Source organism: Callionymus lyra, chromosome 5 (assembly GCF_982586985.1).
Source record: "Callionymus lyra chromosome 5, fCalLyr1.hap1.1, whole genome shotgun sequence".
In the NCBI taxonomy this organism is placed as follows: domain Eukaryota; kingdom Metazoa; phylum Chordata; class Actinopteri; order Syngnathiformes; family Callionymidae; genus Callionymus; species Callionymus lyra.
The window spans coordinates 29,419,158-29,446,698 of NC_141822.1; the positions used below are offsets into that span (position 1 = coordinate 29,419,158).

The following is a 27,541-nucleotide window of genomic DNA, read 5'->3' on the forward strand; positions in this document are numbered from 1 at the left end:
GAAGCTTTAAACATACAGATAGTTATCGCCACGATAACAAGGAGCTTCCTCAACCAGACCACTCCCTGGTTCTGAAGGCCCAGTCCATGGTTCCAGCAAGATCCAGCAGGCCTGGTCCCTCTCTCTCTCTCTCTCTCTCTCCTCGCTTTGTGACCCTGGTCTAGAAAAGCGCTCTACAAATATTACCTACTTACTTACTCTCTACGGATCCATAAAGAGATCCAGTCATTTTAAAGCTCAGGATTGAACCTAAAGAGAATAGTTGCTACCTGAGCCAAGAATGTTGACAGCCTGCACTCAATCATTCTATCATGACACCAAGATCCATCCACATAGCAGAGCCTCTCGTCTGGACCTTGTCTCAAAGTATTTTAAAAAATCATGCTGCACATGCCTCAGACTTATTTCTTTAGGGCCAAACATAGCGAACCTCCACCCCAGAGTTCTTCCAAAACAACATTATATTTTGTAACAGTAATAACATTTGTTTCAATAAAACATGTCAATATTGCTGTTGTTACGTAACTAAAGCATCAGGTACCAGCAGGCATGCTCGGATTTCTAAAAACCTTTTGTTCGCCATCACGCTTGTGATGTCAATCAGCTAAATATGCTGCAGAAAGTATCACTGCAGGCAGTTCCAGCATGTTTAAACAGTCACCTTTCTTCTTGCCAGCCTTCATTACCTTTCACTCTTCATCGACCTGAGACAGATGTCTCGCCGTATCACGTGCATGTCTAGTTACTGAAAGTTGTTGATATACTGGTAGATCTCTTTAGAGCAGACCGGGGCAAAGTGTGGACCAGGGGTCACATGCAGCCATTTGACTGTGTCAAAGTGGCCCCTATGAGGCCTGAGTAATGCAGGGCTTTTAAACTTGGATAGACTTTATTTGACTTTATTAATCCCTCTCCTTGCAATGCACGAGAATAATCATAATTATATCAAATGGTATCCTTTTTCAAAGCTTTGATTATATAGTTTAGGTGGATTTCTGAAAATAAATACCAGAGACAATTAGACAATGTAAAGTGGCCCCTGACGAAATTAACCTGCTGAGTAACGATTGAAAAGACACAGAACAAACTTTTAAACAACGGAGATGATCATCCTATACAAGGCAGGTTGAGTGAGTCAGGGTGGGCGTGGTCAGTGTGGATATTCATGAGAGGGGGCGGGGCGACGCAGGGCAGCGCTGCGCTCACAGCTGGACGCACATCGACGTGTGCGCGCACAATGATGTGACCCAAGTGTCTCTTTCAAGTTTGACAGTCGAACTCAGCTGCGGTGTCGGTGCCTCGGCGGACGCGGGTCGATACATGCACCATCATGGAGTCTCTATTAGACAGTCTGGCTGCCGAGAGACTATATCCGTCCGGAACCAACCTGTTGGACTTGGAGGAACTGAGCGATGGAGACTTTCTCACCAACGTGGTGAGTTTGATTCATGGCGCATGTATTTGTGCTCGTTGGTGTTCATTGACTGTGTGTTGCCTTTCTCACGTGGAACATATGTCAGATGAAATCAAACGCACCTTTCTCTGTTCCGGCCGGAGCCGGACTTTGGGAGGGCGGTGTCAGATCCTGACTGACATCCGGGGCTGAAGCCCTGTGTGTGTGTGTATGTGTGTGTGTGCATCAGTTCTGCAAGTGACCATGCAGGAGATAAGCATTCAAAAAAATACACAATCAAAACAACGATTAAAAAACACAATAAGAAACATGATTTTTAATTTAACAGCAGACTTTAGTGTTTTTTGTGTGTGTTATATTTCATCCAGACATTTAAAAAAATGTTGGCAGCAGGTGAAGGTACTATTGTGATCTTTTCATGTAAGTAACTTGATCTTGTTCTGTACATGCTTGGTGTTGTATAGTAAAATGTGTAACGCTTGTGTATCTAAAGGAATAAATGCAACCCTTAAGTTAATTAGTTATTTGTGCAGATGTGGGTTTGAATAAACAACAAAAGTGCAAACCGTGTGAGAGTTTCTAACACGTTTAAACATTCGGTATTGGAGATGATCAGTGCATTCTTTCATTCAATAAAAGAGAGAAGATTTGTACGCAATTATTTTCTGTCAATTTGAGGTCACAATGAACAGCACCTTTTCCATTTCCATAATTGTGCGCCTCAATTATTCAAATGATCTAAAGTGCTTTGCCCTTCCTTAAGTATTTCATTTCACTTAATGATATCAGGAAGTTGAGTCTCATGCTCAGAGGCTGCTTTAAATTCACAGTGAGGTGGTTTGGGTCTATTTTTTCCTCTCTGTGTCATTGTCCTGCTTCTGTTTTCATTTAAAAAGTTTAAAAGCAGACCTCTATTTTTGTCTGTGACTCAGTCTGCTTGTGGTTTCTACACCCCCGATTTTGGTCTAAATAAAGTGGTCCGCCCTGCTGGGAAGCCTTAGGATTACAGGACATTGGTTCTAGCCGGTCATTCGGCCGCTGAGGAGAAGATGCAACATGCAGTCATTGGAATTTGATGTTGAATGATTTGGATATTTGGTTGAAAAGATGGGTGCTCGCCGTCTCCATGTGGTTAATGGGTGTTGACCAGATCTGATGCCCATTTGATAAACGGCACCAATCTAGTCCATTCTTGGAAGCTCTTTAGTGTTTGACAAGTTGCAAGTCCTGTCAGTCTGGTGGTATCGGGGGGGTTCACTTTGAGGTGGTCGTTACATTTTTGCTGTTGCAAAGGAAACAGTTTAATAGTCTTGTAACTTTGAAACAGGCGACATGGAGGTGCTGTGGTTATTGCTGCTCCCTCAGAGTAGAAAGGTGCCTTGCTCAAGTCCAGCTCGAGGCAACTCAAGTTCAGTGGTAACTTTGGGCCATCTTATATTTCTTCAAAACCAATGAGAGGATAATTGGAGCTCTGTATGAGTAGGTGTTTGTGTACTTTGTAAACAGCTCAATTGTTTAGAGTCTGAGGTTTCTGCTGACTCAGGCTTTATCTGAAACTTACTTTACTTAGTATAACAAAAACTGCTATAAATAGTATAAATAAGTCCATTCATGACTTACACACGCATAACGTGTAACTGTGTTCAATCATATAGTAAATGAATCACCATGACGTACGCAGTGATACTATTTTTAGTTAAATTCAATTTGATACTCAATCACTGAACAAGGACAAAGAGAAGCACACTATGAAACTCCTCATGAGACTTAATTTGCTCTCAGGAGTCTCCATCTTAGTCATGGGGCAGGAACAGGACGTGGTGCCTTCTACATCTATAAATGTGTCTCAAATGAGAATTTTTCTTTTCGTTTATTCATCCAGATAAACTCACCAAGAGTTTAACTGAAAAAACATCTTAAACATTGTGTTCTTGTTGTAGGTAGCAGGCCTCTTTTCCAGAGTACTCCACACAAAATGTGGATGTTTGATCTTTAATTGTGACAACAGGGATTCCCTCTGCTCTCACCTAAACATTTCATCACCAACCTGATCAATTTGACACAGTAGTTGTGAAAAAAACCAGAGCTTGTAAACATGCTATCAGTAGTTGTCACATTGTCTGATATCTGCTATATCTGATGAATGACCTCAACCATGATGCTGTCTGCTGGTAAAGTTGATTTATTTGTATCATTTTACAACTTGACACAGTAAACAAGTCGTGCTAGTTTCATTGCAAACACAAATCTGGATATAAAATCAATTCTCACTGAGCTATAAAGTCCATGTAAGATGGTAAGAATAATCTGGAATAGATGAGACACGAACTTTTGTAATACTTGATTTTATGTATTAACATTAAGTCATGGTTCTGCTTTTCGTCAAGCACCAATATATTCTTCCTGTGTAAGTGTTTCATTTTAGTTCCCCCACACTATACCCGACACATACGTATGTGCACATCTGATGAGAAAGATTTTTTTTTCTTTAAGCTTCGCCCTCAGTGATCAAACACACATGACGTCACACGGTCTGAGGAGAGGAAATTCAACCTCTTTGACTTCCTTCTAGCACACAATCATTTGTAAACAAATGCCGACATGTAAAAGAAAATTGGACCAGATAAATAATGAAATGCATATAAACAAATATTTGCTAATGAATAAATAAGTGAGGGAACATATAGAGAAACGTATCAGTAAAGGAAGCGACAAGTAAATTGTGTTATAGATGGTTTATTTATGTTTACTGTAATCGATAAGGTTCGCTCTTGAGGGAGGTTTCTCTACGTCCTTTATGTTGCTTTTGCTCATTGATCTGCTCCTGATGAAAGACATGATGAATGTTCAACTACACTCTGTCCTCCACTAACACTTTCCTTCCAAGATAAAACATGTATCAGGGCAAATGTTTGCCTGTCACCATCCCAGGGGTGCCTCATAGCTACATGTTTCTGCAGACCTCCATATAGCAGGTGACTTTAAGTAAACGCTGCCAATAATTCTCTCAAAAGAATGTGTTTCCTCTTTCACTTACTCTCAAGAAAATCATCTGCCCTAAGGTGCTCCTTGAAATACATTTTGTTAAGGCACAATTGTGTGTCTGTGAATTCAATGGTGTGCGATCGCTGATGAAAAATCACATTAACATGGAGACTCAGATTTAACTGTACTTTTGATGATCTTATTTCTTCTGGTCATTTTATACTCTTATAGTCTTATATTTTCTTTGCTGTCTTACTGTATTTTGTTATGCTCTTTGTGTTTTTTATTCTTTGTTTTATTTACTTTTAAACAGAACTTGGTGGCCAATGTGTGTTATTTGTATGCTTCATGAATAAATATGTTATGGTACTAGCTTAAAAATCTGATCCAAACTGAAGAAAAATAATGTATAATTAAGACTTTCTTATATTAGAATATGTCTAAACTCGTCTAAAACAGTCAGAAGAATCAGTTAGAGGCTGAAACATTCAAGTGATGAGGTTCACGCTACTACTGAGAGGATAAAAGTGTTGACAACAAAAGTGATAGCACACATTATAGCACAATACCTTACTGAGACAGGGTGCATAGAAATATTCATACTTCACTTTTCCAAAGTCCTAATATTTCATCTGAAAGATTTCAGTAAAAGCAATGGGGAAAAGTAAGAGTTCAAAGTTCACCACTGTCTGCTTTTCATCTATTTTTGCTCCTTCCTCTTTGGCTTTATACTTTCCCCCTTTTTTTCCTCCTAAACTCTCCATTCAGACCCTGTACTCCAGCTCTGTCAATGACACACCCACCTCATCTGAATCCTGCACACTGATTGGCTGCTTTGTGAGCAGATGGAATGTAAGAAGGCATGCTTCAAGCACGCGTGTGAGGGGAAAAAAAAATCTGATTTAGTGAGAGCTGTAGTTTCTTCCTCCTTCTCGTGACCACCAGAAAACAAATATTCAGATTGTTACCGTCAAAGAGAGAGAGAGAGAGAGAGAGAGAGAGAAAAAAAGTGGGTGGTTGACAAATCTCAGACAACAGAAATCTGGATATTATTTTAGATATTGATGATCTCTTCATGGCCCTTGTCCTCGTGTGGGATTCATCAGAGCTGTGACTACGGACACGTTTCCTAAGTCCAGGAGAATCTTTGAGTTTAGCATTGATCATGGACGGCTGGGAGGAGTCCCTCGGTCTTCTCCAACTTCTCCGAGGTCAAGACCGATTCATTAAGGAAACCACCAAGTTCTTTAGACCCCTCTATGATACACACCCAGCTAATTGGGTCCATGAATGGCTCCTGAAGGAAGAAGCGCAAACCTCCCGGAAACGACATGCGTTTCTAAATGTTGAAGAATGGGGGAGACAGTAGGTTGTGTCGAAGCCGAGCCCAGGTAATTACAGACGCACCAACTCTGTGCATCTGTAATGACTCCTTGAGTGTTCCTTTCCCAGGTCCTTGTCTGTGGTTTACGTCTCAACCCCCCAATTCCCTGCTTCCCTCTAATGACACAGTGGCTCTCGGGCTGCTGTTAAAAAGTGTCAACTGTTTCTGAGCTGTGTTTTCCTCTCTAATGTGTTTCAGTTCCCAGCAGAGAGGGAAGTGTGAAGGTCCGGACTGATGAGCAGCAGATGTTGAGCATCAGTGACGTAACATATTTACCTTCACCGCCAATATTGAGAGCACCTGGAGCACCATCATAGTCCGTGCTCTCCACTATGATGCTGTTAGTGCCGGGTATCGATCGAAAATGTATGATACTGGTACCAATACTGATACTTTTACTTTGATATTGTTTCTTGAACCATCCTTTTTCGATACCAATTCTATCAATTACAAGAAAAAGAAAATTATATTACACATAGTACAAATATTTAGTTTAATTATTCTGCTTGGGTTAATTTTCCTGCGAAGCCATTTATGTATAGAGCACTCATGAACCCCATTTGTGGACGTTACCAAAAAGCGTCTCTGGCAATATCAAGTCTTGATCATATTAATCTTTCGTTACCGAAATGAATCACATATAAGGGTCTGTCCAATGAATGTCCTCAGAATCGTTCCTCAGGCTCAACATCTGTGCTCTCGTCACAGTGTCTGTATAAATAAAGACATGAATAATCTATGTTTCTTATTTTATCTTAATAGATAATGTACATCTTTAAAGGTCACCATAACAACATGAACATCAATCTACTTTGGTTTTCAGCAAACCACCTGGCGGGCCACATTAAATGATTTGACGTGATAGACTTGACCCCCAGTTTGACACCAGTGACTTACATGACTCTACGTGACCACATTTTGCTATTCATCTATCTTCACCTGAAAAACTGATTTTTCACAAGACTACCCAGAAAACTGATCTGCCAAGGACTCCAGACTGCCCCTGGTGGCCTAGCGGACCATAAGCTTCACTCTGAGCCTCTCCCGGATGATTAAGTTCCCACGACTGACACAAGGAGGAGAATATTAGTTTTATATTAGCGAACTTCACTTGCTGTGAACCCTTGTGATCATTGATCTAAAGTAACATAATATAACTTGTATAATATAACAAAATAATATTCATCCTTCGCTGTCAAAATAGAAATCACTCGCACTCATACGCACAGCTCAGTGTGAGCCTGAGAGAACATCTTAAGTCACGAGAATTATTGAACGAAGCGGCCTCTAAACGGACGGATATAAACACTAGGGTCAGAGAGTTGAAGAAGGTGTCACTTTCTGGACAGAAGACACTTTAAGCTGTATGATCCAAAGCACCCTGTCAAAGTAAAGGACTTACAGTACCAATGTTTTACATCGTAGTTAAATAAAAAATATTGCAATTGTTAATATTCCAATAACAGCATTCATTCTTGCCGTTCTAAAGTTCTTGCTCTGGGCTGCTTTCAAACATACATTTCTTCTCTTCACAGGAGTTTTAAAGTGAATACATAAGTTGTTGAAGCACCTTTCTTGTTTTGCTCAACATCTGTTATTCTTCCCGGCGTGTGTATGTGTTTGTATGAGTGTGTGTGTGTCTGATATCTGCATGTGGTTTCATTATACAGCTGCACGAGTCCCAGATTCTACCACAGATGCTACTGACCTCTCAAACACACACTCCCTTCATGATCGTGCACGTGTGTGACTTATGGTCTGTCGAAGATGATTGAAGAGCCCAGAAACATCAAAAGTGGCTCTACAAAAAAGTCAGGATTATTCTTCTTTAAATGGCAACAGATCATGACAGCAAATGTAGCAGTGTCTTGAAGAGTCGCATGAAACATGGATCAAATGTGTCATAACTCATGGCTCTGGGGCCAAAAAGTATATAATATCATTTCATAAATAATATAGTATGAAGATGCCAGTCTTTAAGAAAAGATAAGGGACAGGAATAATGCATGTAAGCAATACAAGGAAATCTCAAATTTGTTGTTAAAGGGAAAAAACAGAGTAGTATAATAATATAATATTTTCAATATAACAATCAGACTTCCTGCTAAATATACATTTTGTTTGCCCCGCGACTTGGACTGTTAAAAGATGTTGCTCCTTGTGTGAGTTTGACACCTCTGATCTGGATAAAAGTCAAGTGACACAAGTCAGTCTTGAATGCTGTAGAACAATTTAAAAAATGAAGTAATAAATAATTTTTTTGGGGGGAAAAATAACTTTTTAATTACACATTTTTAATGAGTTATATTAATGTGTTATCCCTGGGTCAGGGTAACCCAGTGGCCCGAAAATAAATGAGTTTGTGGTCGTTTACCTTGACCCAGAGACAAAACAAGGGTTAAACGTTACTCAGATTATATCAACTTTTACATAATATTCTTATTTTATAATGCGTTTCTAAACTGTTATTTCCTATTTTATTCTGACAATAATCTCATTTAATGGACATGTTCTGTCCCTCTTAATAATTTGCTCAGAGAACATTTCATTTTATGTTATCTGTGCCAAACACCGCTACTGAAAAATCCAATTTAGTTTTTACATCACCACCAATAAAATTCGGTTGTCTTTTTGGCGCTCCAATAATCTTTTGTTATTATCATCATCATCCAAGTTCTGGGGATGACACTTTAATACATTCTTGAATGAGACTAGAGTGAATTGGTTCCTGGGTCGGCTCCATGGTCCCTTTCCAGTTCTAGTCGACCATCCTGAATAGTTTCATATAATCCTCTTGTCCATGCAGCTCAGTCTGAGTTTGGTCGCCAGGTTAGCTTGTTCTGCGAGGAGTTGGGAGATCCTGAGGCGGTCGTCATCTCCTTGGGGCTGTCTGGACGTTACACTGTCCAGCTGACCGGAGAACAAATTAGACTCTTTTCGTGTTCCACTATGACACATTTCCTGATGAGCAACTAAAGGGTTTTCAACTTCAAACCGGTGGAAACTTTGAGCGCTGAATTAAAATCTGAGCTAATGAAAGCTGCTGATAGAGTTAAGGGTGAGATCACGCTACTGTCTGACATGTTTCCATCTGCATCTCTCTGAATCTAACAGGTTGTGAGTCACTGTGTGATTGAGTTTGTAGTGACTCATTAGATCTTAAAGAAGATTTTCCTTTTCTCAATGACTGCATTCTTTATCCCCATTAGGATGTAAACACACCTGGCAGACGGTTTATTCTCTCCTTTTTGCCCACTGATCTTCCTCTCCCTCTGCGCTTGATGGATCTACTGACTCCTTCCAGAAACATCTTAAGACATTTTTATTCCTGCAGGCTTTTCCTTGATTTTCTGGGACTCTTGTGTTGTTCTTGGTGTTATCTTGATCTTTTAAGTATATATTTTAATGTTTTGATTGTTTAAACGCTTTGTGACCCTGGTCTGGAAAAGCGCTCTACAAATATAATTTACTTGCTCACATTTATCTTGTTAAGTCTCGCCAGGAGGAAAATCTTACACTTCTTTATGCTAACATTACTTCACTATCCTGAATTTTTGTCCAGCCTTTAATGAGGTCAAAGTAAAAGCTAACTTTTTTCTTATATACACTTCTTAGTTATTTCTAGTTATTGCCTAAATAGAACCTTTTCTATATATTTTTTCTATTGTTCTTTCTTCATTTTACTGACTTTTCTCCTATAAAAATAAACAGTTTCCAAGGAAAATTGGAAATATTATTTTTTAAAAGCACATATGTTATCATTATGTATCTTTCTCTGTAGTTCATTTATCATTTATATTTGTATAAAATGATTAAGAAATTAAGTAATTAAAGATCATATTTTTTTATATTTCCGTGTACATTTTATTTTTTTTCTACTCTTATTTCCTTGTTACTTCAGTATTTACTTTCAGGTTCGCCATCCTTTTGTTTTCATTCCTTATTTATTTTTGACTTAACAGCCACTTTGAAGTTTGAACCGTCACAGCTTTTAATGTGACCTAATTTAATTGCCCAACCCTACAATGTTGGACGAAATGTTGAGTTGTAATTTTGAGAATGTATGTGAAAATCACAAGGAAACAACATACTGCTCTGGACATACGTCATTGAAAACTTCAATCATTTTAGATAACTGTCACATTCTAACTATTGCTTTAAGCCATTGCTGCTCTCAAACAGCGATGCACAACTCCCGAGCTGGGGACTGGAACCAGTCCTGTAGGTATATGTTGGCCACACACAAAGAATTAATCATTTCTGTGATGGTTATTTCTGTCTGATTGTTTTGTTAATAGAAAATAACTTTTTTTTCTCTTAAGTAGACATTAGTTTGTGACTCATCAATGCACTCATTTCAGTCAATTTGACTACAAAATAGGCTTGTAAAGTAGTGAAAGTGAGGGAAACACAAGCTCTAAATGATTCTCTTTCACTATAAGGGTTGGTCGCTGAAAAAAAAATGCAGATATTCAACCAGTCCTTGGTGCAAAATAGGTTGGGGCCCTAAAAGGCACTTGAAAGTTTATGTCCACCTGCAGATTGTAATCGACAGACCTCAGAGCCTGAGCTGGGGTGCAAGGCTAGATCAGATCAGTGATGTAAGGAGGAGCCTGACCATGAATAGATCTGAAAGTAATAACCAGATTTTTTAAGCTGATCCTGAAAGAAACCGAAAGAAGCCAATGCAAAGTTTTAAGAATCGGGGAAATGTGAGTTCTCTTACTAGAGCTGGTCAGAATTCTCACATGAGTTTTCTATTTACCGCAGACGAGACACCTTTAGGTTTCTCAGGCTCAGTTTGACAGACTGACCTAAGTCACCCAAATACTGACTCAACCGTGGAACTTTATCATCTGACGCAATCACCAGAGTTTTGTTCACATTTAGCTGTGAAGTGTTTTCACTCAGCCATTGATTGATTTCTAGCAAACAATTGACTAATAAATGAATAGTGATCGTATGAAGTTAGAGTTTGGATCAAGGCAATCTGAGCGTTGGTGGAAGACATATGCTCTGGTTTGTACAGGTTATGTAAGCTAGTGTGGGGCAAAAGTCAGACTTGTGGTCTTCAACACGCTTCAAGGGTGAGCAGTGTCAGTTGAAGTGGCAGAATATTTGTACAGCCTCTTGATTGTAGTGATATTTACAGTCCACTTCAGTACTTCGCGACAAGAAAAACACAACTATTCTAACTAAGAGTTTAAGTCACACACATTATAATTGGGTGTGAATGCATATGAAATCAGGAGTCAAAGCAAATGAAATGTCCTCGCTCTGCTCTGTTGACGCTTTAAAGGAGGCGCTAACAGCCAAACATGCTCAACTGTCTCTGTTTCTCTTCTTCTCTATTCCAGCCTTTCTCTGGTGACCAGATGGAGGACTTCAGCAGCGATTTATTCAGCAGCTTCTTTGAGGATCATCTATTAGAGCGCCCCCTACTGACGGACAGACCAGCCTTCCCACACATGGACATAGACAGCAGCCCAGGTTAGTTATCCTTGACAGTTGAAAGCAGTGGTAGCAACACTCACCTGACCTGGAGCCTCCTGCTTGTTGAGGTTAAGTTCAGGCTAATTGTTGATATTTGTATCACCACTTAGACGGAAAACCAAACTTGACAGGATTTGCGATTTCCCTCTCAGCCCGGCTCAACGTTGGGATAATCTGGCTCATGATCTGGTTTTAAACTCTCAAACAATACGCCTCTAAACCAGTGCAGTCCAAACCACTGACAAGTCTGGCTCCTTTCTTTTTGCTAAAACTTTGATTCCAGAGCCAGTTTTTACTGTGGCTTCCAAAAATGTGCTGGAGATCACACTGGACTTCCTCTGCTCCAAATTTAGCAGGTGCTCAGCCAGTCAAGCTAGCGCTGTCAAATTGTGGGTTCAGGTTGCAAAGGGCCGACCACCAGCTCCAGACCTGTGAGGTTGTTATGAGTAGCACACGTGCGGAATAAGACCTCGTCCACACAACGATCATATACGACTATAAAGAATGTATACCTGTTTGATATCAGTTTAGTTCTCGTGGAAAACTAACTTCCCGTTTGTTCGATTTGAATGGTTGCGTTCCGATCTCAAGAGGGAACTGGACAAGCCCACCAAAAGCCAATTTAAAAAGTTGTATTAGTTGCATTAATCTTATAGGCTAAAAATAATTGTCGAGCTAAGAAGACAAACTTGGCCTGTGCAGCCTAACAGTGTTTTAGACGTTTAAACTATAAGTTTATACGTTTGCTTGAAAATGCGACCACATTTTTAAACAGACATGAATTCCCGGAACAAACTATAGATAATTTCTGCGTTCACAGATATCCAGGCTGAGCACAGCTACTCTTTGAGTGAAGACTCTGCCCCCCAGAGCCCAGCCCTGTCAATCAAAATGGACCAGGATTCAGGTGTGCTGTTGATTTATTTTGGCCCATCACCTACTTTTACTGTTGTCTACGCTGCACATTTCTGTATTATTCAATGAAAATAAGATGTATAATGTAACTTTTTCGTGTTAAAATAAAACTAACATGATCCTATAATAAAACAGCATTATTTTAAATAATAATCAACAATAAAGTTGAGAGAAAGTGTACCTTTTAAAAAAAATACATCAAAATATTTGTCGTTATCTCACACGTCCACTTATGACAACAATGAAAATATTATGTATATTATTTATGTTATTTGGCTGCGACAGTGGGTTTGATTTTGACCAAACGATCTAGACAAACTTTCTGGACACTGTGCTGTGTAAAGCTCCACCCTTGAACTGTTTTCACTGACTTCACCCAGTTGTTCATGTCTGAGGGAGAGAAAAAAACCTCCCTGTGGACTACATCTTTTCTTTCCTGTGAAATCACAAGTAGTTATTTCCTTCCTCAGTCTGTCCATCTTCATCTGACATCTCCATCTCTGTCCTCCCATTTCTCCATTTTCCCCGTGGGTCCTGCTGTTGAGCACTAGTATCCCGTCTGAGGAGCTACCTCTCCTAGCCAAGTCCTGCCCACACACACACACACACACACACACACACACACACACACACACACACACACACACACACACACACACACACACACACACACACACACACATACACACACACACACACACACACACACGCACGCAACACACACACACATGCACACACACACGCACACACACACATGCACACACTCAATGAACCATGCTGAAGTCCAAGGAAACTCTCTCCCTCCATTCTCCCAGGTTATCATTCTCTTTCTTTTCCCATTTCTCCCTTTCTGTTTCCTCTAAATAAAATCTCTTGCATTTAAAAGATCTTATGACTAGAGCTAAGATATCCGCACGTCATCTCGCCACCAGTGGCGTTCCTTCACATTTATACTAAATTGGCACTTTTTAAAGCTATTTTTGAAAACATACATTGTCTTGGACGCCAAAGTGAACATCATGAAAGTTTATTTAAGGAACTGATGTCTAGACATTTACCATTGTTTTCCTAATAATTCAATAAATCATGACATTAAAGTCATTTTTCGACATTCCATATGTTTTCTTGTCTGTCTGTAAGTCACATGATACACAGGAGTAACTACTGGATTGCATAACCCAGTTGGTCTCATATTTTCCACGACAGTAAATGAGTATGAAATAGCAGGATTTACGACCTGGCGTGTCCCAGAGAAAACATGTTAAATTCATTACTTTAGATAGTAACAGTAAACTTTCTTAAAAACCCAGCTTTGCCCTCGTCTAAAAAAAACAATTTAAAATCAAAATAAAACCATAACATCTGGATAAGACTTATTTGAGGTGGATTATGGGCTTTAAAAATGCAGGAAAAAAAACGTGAGTCATGTAAATAATCAAATTATAATAACATTTATATGTATTAAATATGGTAATAAATTGAAAATGGATGCATTTAAATGTTCAGGGGTGTCTTACATTTCACAAATGGAGCTGAATTTCTCGTAATATTTACTATGCATAAGAAACCTGCACACTAAGAAACCTTTTTCTGTTCAAATGATCACTTATAGCCTCTGTTTACTGCAGACCTGATGCTTTATATTACATATATGATTACATTATCATCCAAATTGGATGTATATATATATATATATATATATTTATACTGGCTGTATTTACCGGTTGCCTGGGAATTGTATACAATACAATACCAATACAATTTATACAATATGAAACCACAAAAAATATTTTAAATGAAAAATGCGAAGGCAATGTAATTTAGGTTTAAAAGTTTGATTAGTTGGCTTTAAAAGAGTGCTAGCTTATTTTTCTGCCGATCGCAACAGATTCCTAAAAGTAATGTTGTTAAGTTGCTAAGGGCTAAAAATGTTGGAGGATTTTCAACTTTTAAAAGGCTGCTTATTATTTGAGCTACAGAGCTCTGAATTATCAAAGTTGCACAGTAGTTAGCACAAGATAATCTTCTGCCTTTTTAGCCTTTGCAGACGAATGAGGCCAAAAACTAAAATCAGTTTTGTTCTAGATACAGAGCCGTTCATTGTGGCCATTTGGAGTCCAGGAAGAGCTCTGTAGCGTGAACATCTGACTCAAGTGCTCTTGATAGATATAGATTCATACACTTTTAGGTCTTTTCAACCAAGAAAACGATGAAAGCCTAACTTGCTTCGCTTCTATTGTGTTAGATCATCCGTGCTTTCCTCTGAAAAGCTTTTAATTTGCCGGAGAAGAGAACTGAAGGAGGGTTTTATAAATCCAAGATGAAGCCGTAACTTACTAGCAGATGAAACAAATGAATAAACATTTTTAGTTTGGTTCCTGCAAAACAGTCTGTTTTTACTTGACTTTCTTCCTCGTCTTGATAGTCGTGTGCATGTGTGCGTTCAGATGTGATGGTGATGATGCCGAGTATCTTTAAGCCAAAGTACACGACGTTTAACATTTGTGGTCTTTCTGCCAAAACCAGGCGGTTAAGGGGGGGGAGGTGTTTTATGTCCACTCCAACTGAGCTGCTCCGACTATTGTTTTAATACCACTCCTGACCCGCTGAGATCAAACACAGCCACCATCCCTCCTCCATCGGCCCCCCGTGACGGTGCCTGGAACCAGTCGCCATTAAGCAGGGCAGGGTTTTCGCACCTTTATTGATGGCGTCTATTGGACATCTAGTAAATAGAAGCAGACACAGGAGAGCGTTGTTGTTTTCTCGATGCGTCGACATCTATTTTACTGCTCACATCAGAACCTACTCGCGGCGAGATGCCCCTCTGAGCGCCCCCACTTGTTAGTCGCCTTCAATCTGCTCCGGCTTAACGAGGACGAGGTTTAACAAGGCTGAGGAGCAGCTGCAGCAGCTTCTCTTACCCAGGATTCCAGCTGCTTACAGGGCGTCAGACTGGTGGCGAGATCCAAGTGGATCCGCACGAATACTGGGACGGAACCAGAGGACAACATCTAACGTTGAGGCACAGTTTAGGCTTCAAACTACCGATAAACATTTTATTAAAAAAATGTTTTTTTCTTAAATGAAATTTTCAGAGAGAAGTCATTAGAAAAACATGCACATTTTTACTTTGTTTTTAGGTGGAAATCATAAAAAGAAAAGAAAAATAGAACAGCTTTATAAACATCTGTATTAATAAAATAAATTAAATGTAATAATTAAGTTTGAATGAAAACTACAGTATTTTAATTATGTTTTATAGGAAAAGACTATATAAAAAATGGAATTTAAATGAAGAATTAGAATGGAATAGGTGGCTAATAATATGTTGAAAAATACAATATTAAATAATGTTTACAAAAATATATATTTCTGAATGATAATACATGGAAGTTTGTTCCCAATGTTCATCATTCTTATATTATAACATCAAAGTGGGCTTTAGGCAAATTAAAGCAATGAAGCTGTCGTGGACATTGACACGAGCTTCGGAACATGATACAATTTCTACAACGTCGTACAAATGACACGTTTGTCAGCATGTACTGTTGCTAGGCAACCTGGAGACCAGTTGCATGGAAAAAGGTGCAACAGTTTTACGGGGCTCGTGTGTGTGACTTTGGCTTCCATCTCTCTCCCTCCGACTGTGGTGACACATATATTTTGTCTCCAGAGTTCGAGTGGAACTTCAGTCAAGACCTGACAGCCATCCTGGTCAAGCAGGAGGAGTCGGACGTGAGCCAGCAACTGGATCCGCAGCCGATCGAAGGACCACCACTCGTACTGAGTCCCCCCCCTCCTTGCAGAGGATGGAAGCAACCGGTCAGTGGACTTTAACAAGAGACGGGAGAAAGTGTTGTCAGAGTCGCGTGGGTCAATCAGGTTTGTCTCCACAGGAGCGACACCTAGAGGCCGACAAGATGGTGATGATCAAAGACGAGCCCAAAGAGCTGGAGCAGTTCCTCAGCCTGCCCACGGGTACGTCGAGAGACCGGCCTCCCAAGTATGGCCGCGGGGTCTGACGGTTTCTTTTGACCAGCAGACGACGCTCTCCAGCTGCCCCCCACACCCCCCAGCAGTAACCACAGCGACAGCGACGGCTCCCTGCCGCCCTCCTCCCCACTCCTGGCCCTGCAGCCCTCCTCGCCGCAGTCGCAGCAGAGGCCGGGAGGTCGCGGCTCCTCGTCCTCCTCGTCCACCGCCATCTCCTCCTCGCCGCTGCTCACGGCTGCACATGTACGCGACCCCCCCCCCCTCTGTTCGTCCTCCCGCTGTCACTGCTGTGTGTGTGTGATGCAGGTGTGTGTGTGTGTGTGTGCAGAAGCTACAGGGATCAGGACCCCTCATGCTGACAGAGGAGGAGAAGAGGACCCTGGTTGCCGAGGGTTACCCAGTCCCCAACAAACTTCCTCTCACCAAGAGTGAGGAGAAAGCACTGAAGAGAGTCCGGCGGAAGATCAAAAATAAGGTCGGGGTCAAAGGTCAAAGTGATCAAACTAAAAACGGCATTTAAACAAATGTTTTGAACAATTGTGTTATTTAGTTAAAATTATAATCTTTACAATGGTTAATGTTTACATCTTGTGTTGCAGATTTCTGCTCAGGAGAGTCGGAGGAAGAAGAAAGAATACGTTGAATGTCTCGAGAAAAAGTAGGTTTTTTTCTCTCTCGCTGTGAGATGATGATTTTCCTTTAAGCTGTGTTGATTTGAGATGAAGATTTCATCTTTTCATTTGGCCAGACCAACAGTAGAGCTTTCCCTTTGATTCCTAGTTTATTTGCACCAAACCAGAGCTGCTGACAGGACAAACCTCAACAGAGGCACTCTGGGCTTCTTATTTATTTCCACTCAAGTTTGAAGTTTGTTTTTAAAAGAGGCTTTATGAGGTTCAATTACACTTTTTTTCTGAGTGGAGCATGGTGACTCTGCGTTTGTGTTTACATACAGAAGAGGAAAACGTTTCTCTTCCACACAAACGTTAACAACGGAGGTTCATACAGTGTTGTGAGGGTCAACAGATCAACATTAAGATAAAGAGAGCATGAAAGAGAGCATTAGTTCATATTATGCATTGTTTATTTAAGTCATAAAAACTAAACTATGAAAAGTTAATGAATACAATACAAATAAACATCTTGAGAGAAAAAAGATGTGGTTGGATTTATACAATTCTATATAAAATATTTGGGCCGAAAAAATTATCTTTCTAAAGGAAAGTCATAAAGCTAATAAAAAAAAGAAGAATGTAACATTTATAATAAAGAGGAAAAAAAGAGCTTCATTTCCATTGAGGCTCACTCATTTCTCTTCATTTCTTTCCATGAAATTAATTACAAGGTTGTTCAATACGTATCAGCCTGATTTCTCGCAACACAACTAATGGTCTCGACCCCATTAATAACACAAACAAATCCACTTAGTAACCCCGAAAACACACCTGTGAAGTCAAACCATTTCAGGTGACTATATTTTGAAGGTCATTAAAAGAAGCAGTCATCAGAGAAAAAGGTGATTATTTTGAAAAAAAAATAGAATATAAGAAGTTATTACCATATTGTGTCACACTTTTCTGTTAAGTAAATGATTCTTCATGTGTTTAGTTTTGATGCATTCAGTGAGAATCTATTTCATAATTGGGTAAAAAAAATAAAAAGCATTGAATGAGGTGTGTAAGTTATATTGAAGAGATCATTCTTTTTAGGTGAAAGTAACATTATTTTTTAAAACCTTTTCTGTAATTGAAAAGCTCTGCCTCATGATCCTATAAATCTCCCACCATAGTTGAAAATCTGAAATATCATTTCATTCATGCCAGTGTGATGAATGACTGGAGACCAAAGCTGGATGAAGTGTGGCCTGAGGGCCTGATACAATAGAAAATTCAAAAAGTCTATAATGAAACAATTTAAACTGATCAAACATGTTCTTGTTCTCATAATTTCCCCCCTTTATTACTTTTCCATTATATAATTTATTAGTAATAATTATTATTATGAATTATTAATAGTCCCATCATATTTCTTTTATTTCTTTTTCACTTTGTTTGGCCTGAAATCCTCTCAATAAAATCCCAGAACATGGAGTTTTCTCAGGAGGATTGTTGCTGGAGAGTTTCTGCAAGTGAAGTAGACACGAGCTCATGGAAGAACAGCAACATGTTCAGGTCATTTGGTTTGTGTTGTCTGAGTGTGAGTCAGTATCCAGAATGACTCAAACAGGAACCGAACATGAACTATACAGGATGTCTTCACACGGATGGCTAGAGGTGCAAGTTTCCAGGTCTTCTGAGGCGACCGTGTCGCGATGAACTCGTATAATGTCATATTCAGGATCTGCTTCCTGGTGTGAGCACGTGTTTTTGACGTGCAATTAATTAAGAGAATATTTTATGTTCACTTTCAAATACTGAACAAGGATTGTGTAAATGAAATCCAGATTGTCCAGACATGGACTTCTCTGGTTTCTTTAGCCTGGCTCACGGGCACTACAGCAGCCATTGAAGATAAAAATACATTCACGTTTTATCAAACCCTTCTATTAGGCTCCAGCGTCCACTCTTTCATCACTAAGATTAAGGGATTATTTCATAGACATTAACAGCAGGGAGGACCGGAGTTTGAATAGAAGCATTGAAAGTGAACTCAGGAGGAGATCAGAGTGATTAACGGAGAAGAGGTGAGAAGAAGAAAAACACTTTTCATCTGCTGGATGAGAGACGGTGTGATAACGTTTCAGGATGGTCGTTCAGATGTGTTTACATCCAGGAGTGTCCATTGAAATCCAAGATCAGTCACTAATCTAAGTCAATCTTTGTGTTCCAGAGTGGAGAACTACACGTCAGAAAACAGCGACTTGTGGAGGAAAGTTGAGAACCTGGAGACAGCTAACAGGTGAGGCTCCAAGATCACCTCATCTGCACTGATTTAAACAGGCCTACAGAACTATTTAATAATAGTCATCATCATCACAATACATTTTATATGAAGGTGCTTTTCTGGAAACTCTACGTACATATACGGAAAATTGAATTGGTGATTGGTTTAATTTTAAACAGGCAAAACTCTCCAGTTATTATTTTAACAATTCGTGACTCATTGGCAACTCAACCAGAAAGTCGGTGAGTGTCACATGACCACATGAGAGTGTTTTCATATGTACTGATATACTTTTTTTAAAACCCAGAAGGAAGATCAAACGAGGCCCTGACAAAAAAAAGAGCTTTTACCTTGTTTTAAACAAATGTACAAGTTGTATCTGGCAATAGCGCAACAGAGGAGCCACCACATTGCAGTTACAATGTTCTGACACTGGGGGTGGATCCTAATAACTAAAAAGAACTGATTTACAAACTGTCAAGTTTAGTCATCAAATTCCTTTCTGGCACAAGAAAAGTACATTTGGAATCCAACAATCTGGTTCTGTATAAACAACTAACCAGCAGGTGAAAGGAGAAATGGATCCAAATGTGGAGTTTTCTGAAACTTTCTGCTGATTGCCAAAATAAATAGGTTTCCTCAGTGTGATGTAATTATGACTCACAGTTTTAACTCGGTTTACTGGATTGAATTAAATCAAAGACACCAAATCAGGTTCAATTTGAGGAACTTTTCTAGAAATACTTTAATACAGACGTCTCAGATTTTTGGCAATATGAAACCAGCGTGCTGCTATCCTGGAGGGTGGGTGTGGTGGGACCCAGTCTGGGGGTGTAGATCCGCGTGGTGGTGCTGGTCTGTCATTAAAACGGCGAGCGAACAGGAGCTTTCATCATTCACACACAGGAACAATGACTTGGCACAGTTTGGTAAACACGGCTCACAAAGTCACTTATAAATTTATAAGTCTCTGAAGATTTTTTTTTCAAACGTCTGGCTCCCAAAATTGTCTCTCATGCAGTTATTAGTGGTTCTGAACGCGTCATCTTGGCAAGTCACGGCTGGAACAATTCTGGTTGGAGGTTCAACAAGAAGGGAGGCCGATCTCTTCACACTTAAAAAAAAAGAAATTCACTTTTCCACTGATTAAAACCTATTGTGAGACGCAGACATACCAGAAACACATTTGTGCATGTGCGACTAAACCTGCAGAACCCGATCTGACATGTGACAATATTACGTTTTTTTTTAAGTAACTTTATCCCCACACTGAGTAGATCATGTTGATCTTTTAAAGAGGCCTCTTAGTAGAGTTTGCACAAATATTTTTGCATATCTTAGACTTCTTTTTTTTTTTAAAATACATTGCAAAAATTCTAATTTTTGTCTATTAACAACAACATTAGTAATAATAATCATCGTCATATTCTCCTAAAGATATTATTTATTTAAGTGGAAATAAACAATAGTAGCGTTAAAAACAGATCAATAGAAATAAATTGGAGGAATTTCCCGCACCTCTGTCACCACCCAGTGGTCATGACCTGTCACTGCAGGTACCACGAGGACCCTGCTCTCCAGGTCCAAAATGCATTTTTATTAACTGGGTTCTTTTAATGATCGACGGAGGCCGTGTTTTAAACTTCATTAATTCATTACATTATCAGAACTTATATCCAACAATAATCGTCATGTTCCTGGATGAATCTAAATCTAAATACAATGTTGTGTTTCTCCTCAGGTCTCTGCTTCAGCAGCTACAGAAGTTCCAGTCACTGGTTATGGGGAAAGTTGTTCCTAAATCCGGTAAAATGGCCTCTACCCAGACAGGAACATGCATCATGGTAAGTAAATTAAATCTATTGTTCGTGTTATGAGAAAAACACAATGAATTACATGGTCTTAAATATTAAAGATGCATATTTGAATTGACTGTTCATGATGGGGAGAAATTATCAATATTTATCTCTCCTTGCAGATGATAGCCTTGTGTTTCGTGCTGGTGTTGGGCTCCTTCTCCTCCTGCATCTCTCCTCTCTCCTACTTCAGCCCCCCCTCCTCCGGGCCCTCCCCTCCCTCACCCTCATCAGCAGACCCCTACACCATCAGCCAGGGTAGGTCTCACCTCCAATACCAGTCCAACATCCCTCACTCACCTTGAGTATTGTTTTTCCCTCGCTGCAGTGCGCTCTCGCAGCCTGCTCTTCTACGACGAGGCGTCTCCACTGGAGGAGAGCGCGGACACGTTGTCACACAGCGAGACGTCTCAGACGGACGTGCAGGTCCAGATCAGCCGGTACACAGCTGAGGCCAACAGCAACCAGACCACCGGCTCCCAACCACAGCACAGGTACCAACGAAGCTGTTAACATATTCAAAATACAGACTAGGTATTAAACAACGTAACAGTAACACTTTTGAACATAATTCACTTGTCATTATTTGATTAATCTTCATATATTTTATATTGATGACAGTATGTGCTTCTCTTGTGAAATATACGCTGTTTTATTTGATAGTATATGCTGTGTTTTTTAAAGGCATAATCTGTGTAAATAATTCTGTGATGCTGATCCTGTAAACATTCTCATAAATACATTTAGACTGCAAAAACACTTCCAATCATATCAACGTGATACAAAATAAATGATTAATTGTCTCCAAATGATTCCAATTGTTCCACAGATATAGTGGAGAGAAAGTTTACTTTCCAAAACATTTACAGTTGTGACATTTTATATACAGGGTCTAACGAGAAGGAACATCATTTGAGATGTACATAGAGAAGTGACTATAGAATTCTTCCTACAGAAGAATTTTCCTTGTTAATGAATTTTTCAAAAATATTCATGTTGTTCATTCACAGTTTAGGCGTAATTCAACATTCACCTTAACAGTTATCAATGGCCGAAAGTATAAAAATAAAAATAGAAAAAGAAATTGTAACATATTGTTAGGTGATGAAAAACAATTTTCAGACATTTTGTACAACCAAAAAGAAAACCATACATAGGATACATTGTAAAAGTAAATTGAAGATTGAATCAATTGAACTCAATACATGTATTTGTTGCATTGTGAGGGTAGAAAAGGATGAGGTTCTGCGACCAAATCATAATGTGCTGATTTTCAGGTGTAGGATGTTTTTGCTTTTCAGAAGTTCTGCTGTTCAGTTCCACTCTTCTCTCTTCTAGCGAAACAAATCCAGATGGATCTTCGGAGATTTTCTGACAGGCAGCCAGCCTCTCCTCCCATGACATCTGACCTCTGACCCCTTAAACTCCCACCAGCGTGTGACTGCTAAACTCATCCAACGTCAATTTCTATCAACTGGACCGAAGCCCGCCTTTCCACATACGTGTTCGTCTCATAACTCAACATCTGATGTGTTTCTTCTCAGAAATAAAAAGCCATTTTATTTTCTTATCAAATCACTGTGAATGAAATTCAAAATTAGAATATAAAAACATATTTAATTGTCCATATTGTCCACTTTCTGTCACAAGTCCATATCCGTCACTGACGTGTCTTTTGTCCAGGAGTCTTCAGGGGTTTAGGCGGAGGATGGGAAATATTTTTTAATGAAATTTGTTAATATATATTTGCAGCATCTAAAAAGAGCATATTTATTTATGCAAAAAAAAAGAAAACAATGAAATTATGTACTGATTTTTTTTTTATCGAGTCTGTTTATAATATATTCTGAGCATTAAAAAAAGAGCATATTTATTTTATGCGATTAAAAAAAGGAAATGTGTTGCGGAGTATTTTGTGATATGTGTGTGACCTGGGGCGCGTCGTTTGTCTTCAAATTGAGTGTTAATTCCACTGCTGTTGCCTGAAAACAGCCTTCTTTCCATCTTTCCATCCACCGCAGACTCCTTCTTCACTTGTCCTCACTGAAGGTGTTCGTGCAGCAGCAGTGTGTGTTGTATTTATTCTTTGTTGTAGAAAGTTTGTACATATTTAGGAAGTCCAGACATTTCAGGAAGTAATGCCACTAAAGTAAAAAAAAAGAAAAAAAAAATTTAAGGATCATTTTCCCTCAAATTTGAAGTCAATTTTTCAAACGAATTAGACCATGTGACTGCAGCCCGTCATTCAATCCCACGATCCATTAGTGTACATAAGGTATGTGCAGTTGTAAATAAGGGCCTTGTTTTTGTATTGTGTTCCAAACCTGTGGAGTCTTGTGTCAAAATCAGGGTTTTCTAATGGGAATGTATCTGCGACAGTTGAAATATTTGTCATGAGAACGTGTGTGAAGTCCAAATGTTTCAATTGTGCGTTTGTGTCGTTTAATGTCCTGCATGTCCCTCCATATATATCTCTATGTTATTTTAGTGTAGCCAGTAGAGTAGAACCAGCAACTAAATAAAAAAATGCATCAGCATCTCAGTGTCCGCGACTCTTGTGTGAGAAGTTCAGCTGAAGTGTTTGAGCAGCAGTTGTCTCCGCAGATCCTCCGCCCGGCTGTCGCGCTCCTCCGGCCTCTGGTTGAGACTCTCCGGCTGTTCTGGGGGGTCAGTCCTCTCCAGCGTCCAGGCGTCTAACCCCGACTGCAGCGAGGCGTTGTGAAGGACGCAGCAGGCCAGCAGGATGGAAGAACTCCTCTCCGGAGAGTACTGCCCACAAGATATAATGTTCGCAATTAGAATGAACAGCCCTTTCATTTACAACCTGCAATGCATTATGGGACGTGTTGACGGATTGAGCACAACACAGTTCACTAGAAGTATCATTTTAATTCTTATTATTAGTTATTCTTAGTCAAGTTTTTATTGTAAATGAAAATCATGTTTTTTATGCCTCCTCTGTGATTCTCTCTGATATTATTTGTCTTCCATGAATGTTTCTAAATATTTTTGGTAAACTGTAAAAATACACAATCTGCTTTTTTTAATTGACCATGACCATAATGTATCCACACTTTAACGCATGAAGATGCTAACAAAACCCACTCAAGATCCATTGACCAGACAAAATAGAAATATTTTACAAGTAAACATACAACGACAACAATGAAAATGGTGGTAAATCTAACATTTAAAAATTACATTTTGCTCAAAAAATACAGTATATTTATTTAAATGTGGTTGTCTTCGATGATGTTAGGAGATACATGTGTCTTGGAAGCGGTGTTACCAAGTTGGTTAAGTTTAAGTTTCGTTAAGGATGGAAAATATAATTATTGTTTATTATTATTATTAGCTCTTTTGCAAAAAACTAGGTTTTGTTTTTATTTTTAGCTCTGTCGGGCAGTTTTTAATGTTTATTCGGGGCTGGTAACCTTTCTCAAAGGGGAAAGTTTCCATAGACTCCTCTGCTCACACTGGGATATTTTTCAGTCTACATTAAAAGGGGTTTCAGAAATAAATAAGAAATAAAAACAAGAGGCGTAATCACATAGAAACATATTAGTTTTCCCTATTTCCTGTTCTCTGGCTCATACATCCTCTTCTGTGCTTCACGTATTCACCACAAGAATCAACGTTACTCAAAGGACACACCTGCAGGCATCCTTTGGTTCCGTCCAGACACCTGAACCTGGTCTGGATGGCTCTGAACGTTCTGTCCACTATCTCATGAGTGGCTGCGTGAGCAAGGTTGTATCCGAACTCTGCAGGTGATTCTGGGGCTTCCACGGGGGTCATTAGCCACGTCTTTAAAGGATATCTACAGTCACCTGTGGGAGGGAAGTTCATCTTAATCTTTACATCCATTACCTCAGAGCTCATCTGCATGATACTCACCGAGCAGCCAGCCCTCCTCGATGTCCTGCACCTGCTTGAACAGAGCCGACTTCTCAAGAACCTCCAAGTCTTTCAGTCCGCCGGGCCAGTGGGTCTCGGCGCTGAGCAACAATCCTCGGGCGTCGCACACCAGCTGACAGCCCACCGAGTGGAAGCCCTTCTTGTTCACGTATGAAGAGTCGTCACTGTTGGGAGCTTTGATGGCCACCTGAGGAGTCGGGACTGAGTGCGCTGATCAAACCAACGATGAGCAGAACACGAACCTGAACACAGTCCAGGACACCAACAACTCCGGGGAAGCCTGCCATCTTCTGGAACTCCGGCTCTCTGCTGGCCACGTCTCTTCAGCAAGCAGGAAGAAAATCAAATACTGAAGAAACACCAGGACTGTCAGTGGATAATGCTGCAGGTTACATGGTGAAGGTGATAAACTGGGGGGCCTTCTCCACCAGGGCTCGGGTCACGTTGGAAACACATCGAGACATGGATGCCTGGCTGATCCCGATCTCGTCTCCCATTGAGGTCTGGAAAGAGCCCGAAGTGTAGAAGCCCAGAGCAGCCAACACTTGCACCTCTGCACTGATGGCTCTGGAGCGCTGAGTCCGTCTACAGAGAGACTAGAAGGAAGATTTCAAACAATGGAATCACATGCCTTCACGAGGAGATCTTCTTTGTTTACCTCTCGCAGGAGTTCCACAAGATAATGGATGAATTCTCTGGGGAAGCCAAACTGCGTCAGAAGGAAGTCATCCGAAACAGATTCCAGGTCAAAGCGGTCCATCGTCTTCTGACCTCGACCGTGGAGCAGAAGATCACAGTCTAGGATTGCGATGGAGACGGCCATGCTGTGTGGAACATCCCAGACTGCTCAGTCAGTATGACAACCAGCAGATGATGCCGTCACAGCTCATTATGACATGTTTAATTCATTTGAATTTCTTTTACACCTTCATGCACACTTAAAAACAATATAATCAAGCACCTTAAACGTCCTCTATTCAAATATTGTTACCTCTATGACTATTAGTAATTAAAAGAAAAGTTAATATTTGTTTCACAAACTAAGCTTAGTTCCAGTTCATTCATGGTTCCCAGTAATCCAGGGTCAAGGTTATAAATAATCTGGACCGTAAACTGGACTGGTCCTGCAACACAGACCATGTATATAAGAAAGTTCAGAGTAGGCTGTACTTTCTGAGGAGGCTCTGATCATTTAACATCTGCAAGAAGCTCCTCTGCATGTTCTACCAGTCTGTGTGCCAGTGTCCTGTTCTATGCTGTGGTGTGTTGGGGTGGAAATGTGTCCAAGAGGAGTGTCGACAGGTTGGACAGGTTGATCAGGAGGGCTGGTTCTGTGGTTGGCATGAAGCTGGACTCACTGGTGACAGTTGCTGAGAGGAAATCACTCGACAAACTACTGTCCATCCTGGACGATGACAGTCATCCTCTCAACACTGTCATCATTGAGCAGAGAAGCAGAATGAGTGCATGAATGCTCCTTCCCAGATGCAAAACAAATAGACTCAAGGACTCATTCATTCCCCGGGCTGTTAAATTGTACAATTCTGAGTTCGGGGGCAGGAGTGGAGTAAAAGTATCATGATGTTCTGTTCTATGTTGGTCTTTGTATCCTTTGTCTTTGTTATTTTTCTTTGATCTATGTTCTTTATCTTTACTTAGATTGTATCGTCTTCTCTTTATTTCTCTTTGTTCTTGTTCTTATTTTATTTTGATTTGTTTTTTATGAAAGAATTGCTGTATTTTCTGTGGCTATTGGAAAAAAACAATTTATAAAGTTTTACCTTACGTTACCTTAACTAAATAGAAAAGAGTTGGTCAATACACCGGAGAGATCAACAACTTTAGTTAATTTAAGCGTTTTTATTTTATAGAGCAGGAACATTATTTAATATTTATAGATATTTTTATTTATTCATTGTTTCGATGTTGGAATGAAAATATACACGTTGTACAACAACAACAAATATGTATTGTTGGTCTAGATAGATTTGACAGGATGTAACAAAAATACCAATAATAAGAGATTCCATGTTTTTTATTTTCGTTTAGAAAGTTATATTTTATTCGGTATGTGGGGTATTTGCGAAAATCCTTTTAGAGTCAAAATCACTTCCGTTTTACGTCATTTGTGCAGGCTCGGGCTGTGACGTCACGGCTGCCTCTGGCTGCTTCTTTGATGTCCACAATAAAATGGCTTAAGTGAATTGAATGTCTTTGTTATTCCTCGTTTTACTTATTTATGACTTTGGCGGAAGCTTTCTCGATGTAGACTCGAGTCCTGTCTATGAGTTAGGACGTACTTCAGTAGCGACTTCTCGGCCAAGAACATATTTAAAACCTGGTTAAGGTCCGCAGACTTGCTATAGATGTGAGTGTTGTTGTTTATGTTGTTTATGTTGTTCATGTGTTGACTTTGAAAAGCATCTTGACATCTGTCGCTAGACTGACGTAAACATTGAGATGTATCTACCACTGAGCGTGGACGAGCTCATCTGCTACGATACGTATCTCTACGACAAACAAAAACAAGTGCTAGTTGCTTCAATGCAATAAACTGTATTAAACCAAAAGCATGAACACGGAAAGTGAAGTTACGATAGTGAAAATATAAATAGAAGATAAAAGCTCATACCTTTCCAAGCCCAAACAAATCCAAGTAAATGCAACCTTCAACACACGCCAGCAGATTCAACGGCG

The 27,541-nt window shown here is 39.7% G+C and overlaps 2 protein-coding genes across 4 annotated transcripts; one reads left to right on the top strand and one right to left on the bottom strand.

The window, feature by feature from the left end:
- The first annotated feature begins 1,194 nt into the window (after window positions 1-1,194).
- On the top strand, window positions 1,195-23,463 carry creb3l1 (cAMP responsive element binding protein 3-like 1). 2 transcript variants are annotated; one of them, XM_087791782.1, is made up of 13 exons: window positions 1,195-1,435; window positions 11,141-11,273; window positions 12,097-12,183; window positions 15,868-16,016; window positions 16,091-16,172; window positions 16,237-16,430; window positions 16,516-16,662; window positions 16,787-16,845; window positions 19,017-19,085; window positions 20,812-20,914; window positions 21,049-21,184; window positions 21,255-21,420; window positions 22,265-23,463. In XM_087791782.1, exons 1-13 carry the CDS (start codon window positions 1,331-1,333, stop codon window positions 22,299-22,301), a joined length of 1,467 nt encoding a protein of 488 aa, XP_087647908.1. In that variant the 5' UTR covers window positions 1,195-1,330; the 3' UTR covers window positions 22,302-23,463. The 2 variants fall into 2 exon arrangements, with proteins under 2 accessions (XP_087647908.1, XP_087647909.1); XM_087791783.1 differs by lacking the exon at window positions 12,097-12,183.
- harbi1 (harbinger transposase derived 1) lies at window positions 22,460-27,512 on the bottom strand. Of its 2 annotated transcripts, none has more exons than XM_087791784.1 (7): window positions 27,477-27,512; window positions 25,503-25,668; window positions 25,238-25,440; window positions 25,087-25,165; window positions 24,824-25,031; window positions 24,581-24,756; window positions 22,460-23,695 (listed from the first exon to the last, which is right to left on the bottom strand). In XM_087791784.1, the coding sequence occupies exons 2-7, from the start codon at window positions 25,665-25,667 to the stop codon at window positions 23,495-23,497; spliced, it is 1,032 nt and encodes a 343-aa protein (XP_087647910.1). In that variant the 5' UTR covers window position 25,668; window positions 27,477-27,512; the 3' UTR covers window positions 22,460-23,494. The 2 variants fall into 2 exon arrangements, with proteins under 2 accessions (XP_087647910.1, XP_087647911.1); XM_087791785.1 differs by lacking the exon at window positions 27,477-27,512 and adding an exon at window positions 26,203-26,225.
- Between the last annotated feature and the right edge of the window lie 29 nt (window positions 27,513-27,541).

Excerpts from the sequence above, each read along its gene's own strand:
- creb3l1 (XM_087791782.1), top strand. The coding sequence starts at position 1,331 with ATGGAGTCTCTATTAGACAGTCTGGCTGCCGAGAGACTATATCCGTCC. Across the intron at positions 16,173-16,236 it reads GTTCCTCAGCCTGCCCACGG|ACGACGCTCTCCAGCTGCCC; the intron begins GTACGTCGAGAG and ends TTTGACCAGCAG. Across the intron at positions 16,431-16,515 it reads CGCTGCTCACGGCTGCACAT|AAGCTACAGGGATCAGGACC; the intron begins GTACGCGACCCC and ends GTGTGTGTGCAG.
- harbi1 (XM_087791784.1), bottom strand. The coding sequence starts at position 25,667 with ATGGCCGTCTCCATCGCAATCCTAGACTGTGATCTTCTGCTCCACGGT. Across the intron at positions 25,441-25,502 it reads TTGTGGAACTCCTGCGAGAG|TCTCTCTGTAGACGGACTCA; the intron begins GTAAACAAAGAA and ends TCTTCCTTCTAG. Across the intron at positions 25,032-25,086 it reads GTGTCCTGGACTGTGTTCAG|GTGGCCATCAAAGCTCCCAA; the intron begins GTTCGTGTTCTG and ends CCGACTCCTCAG.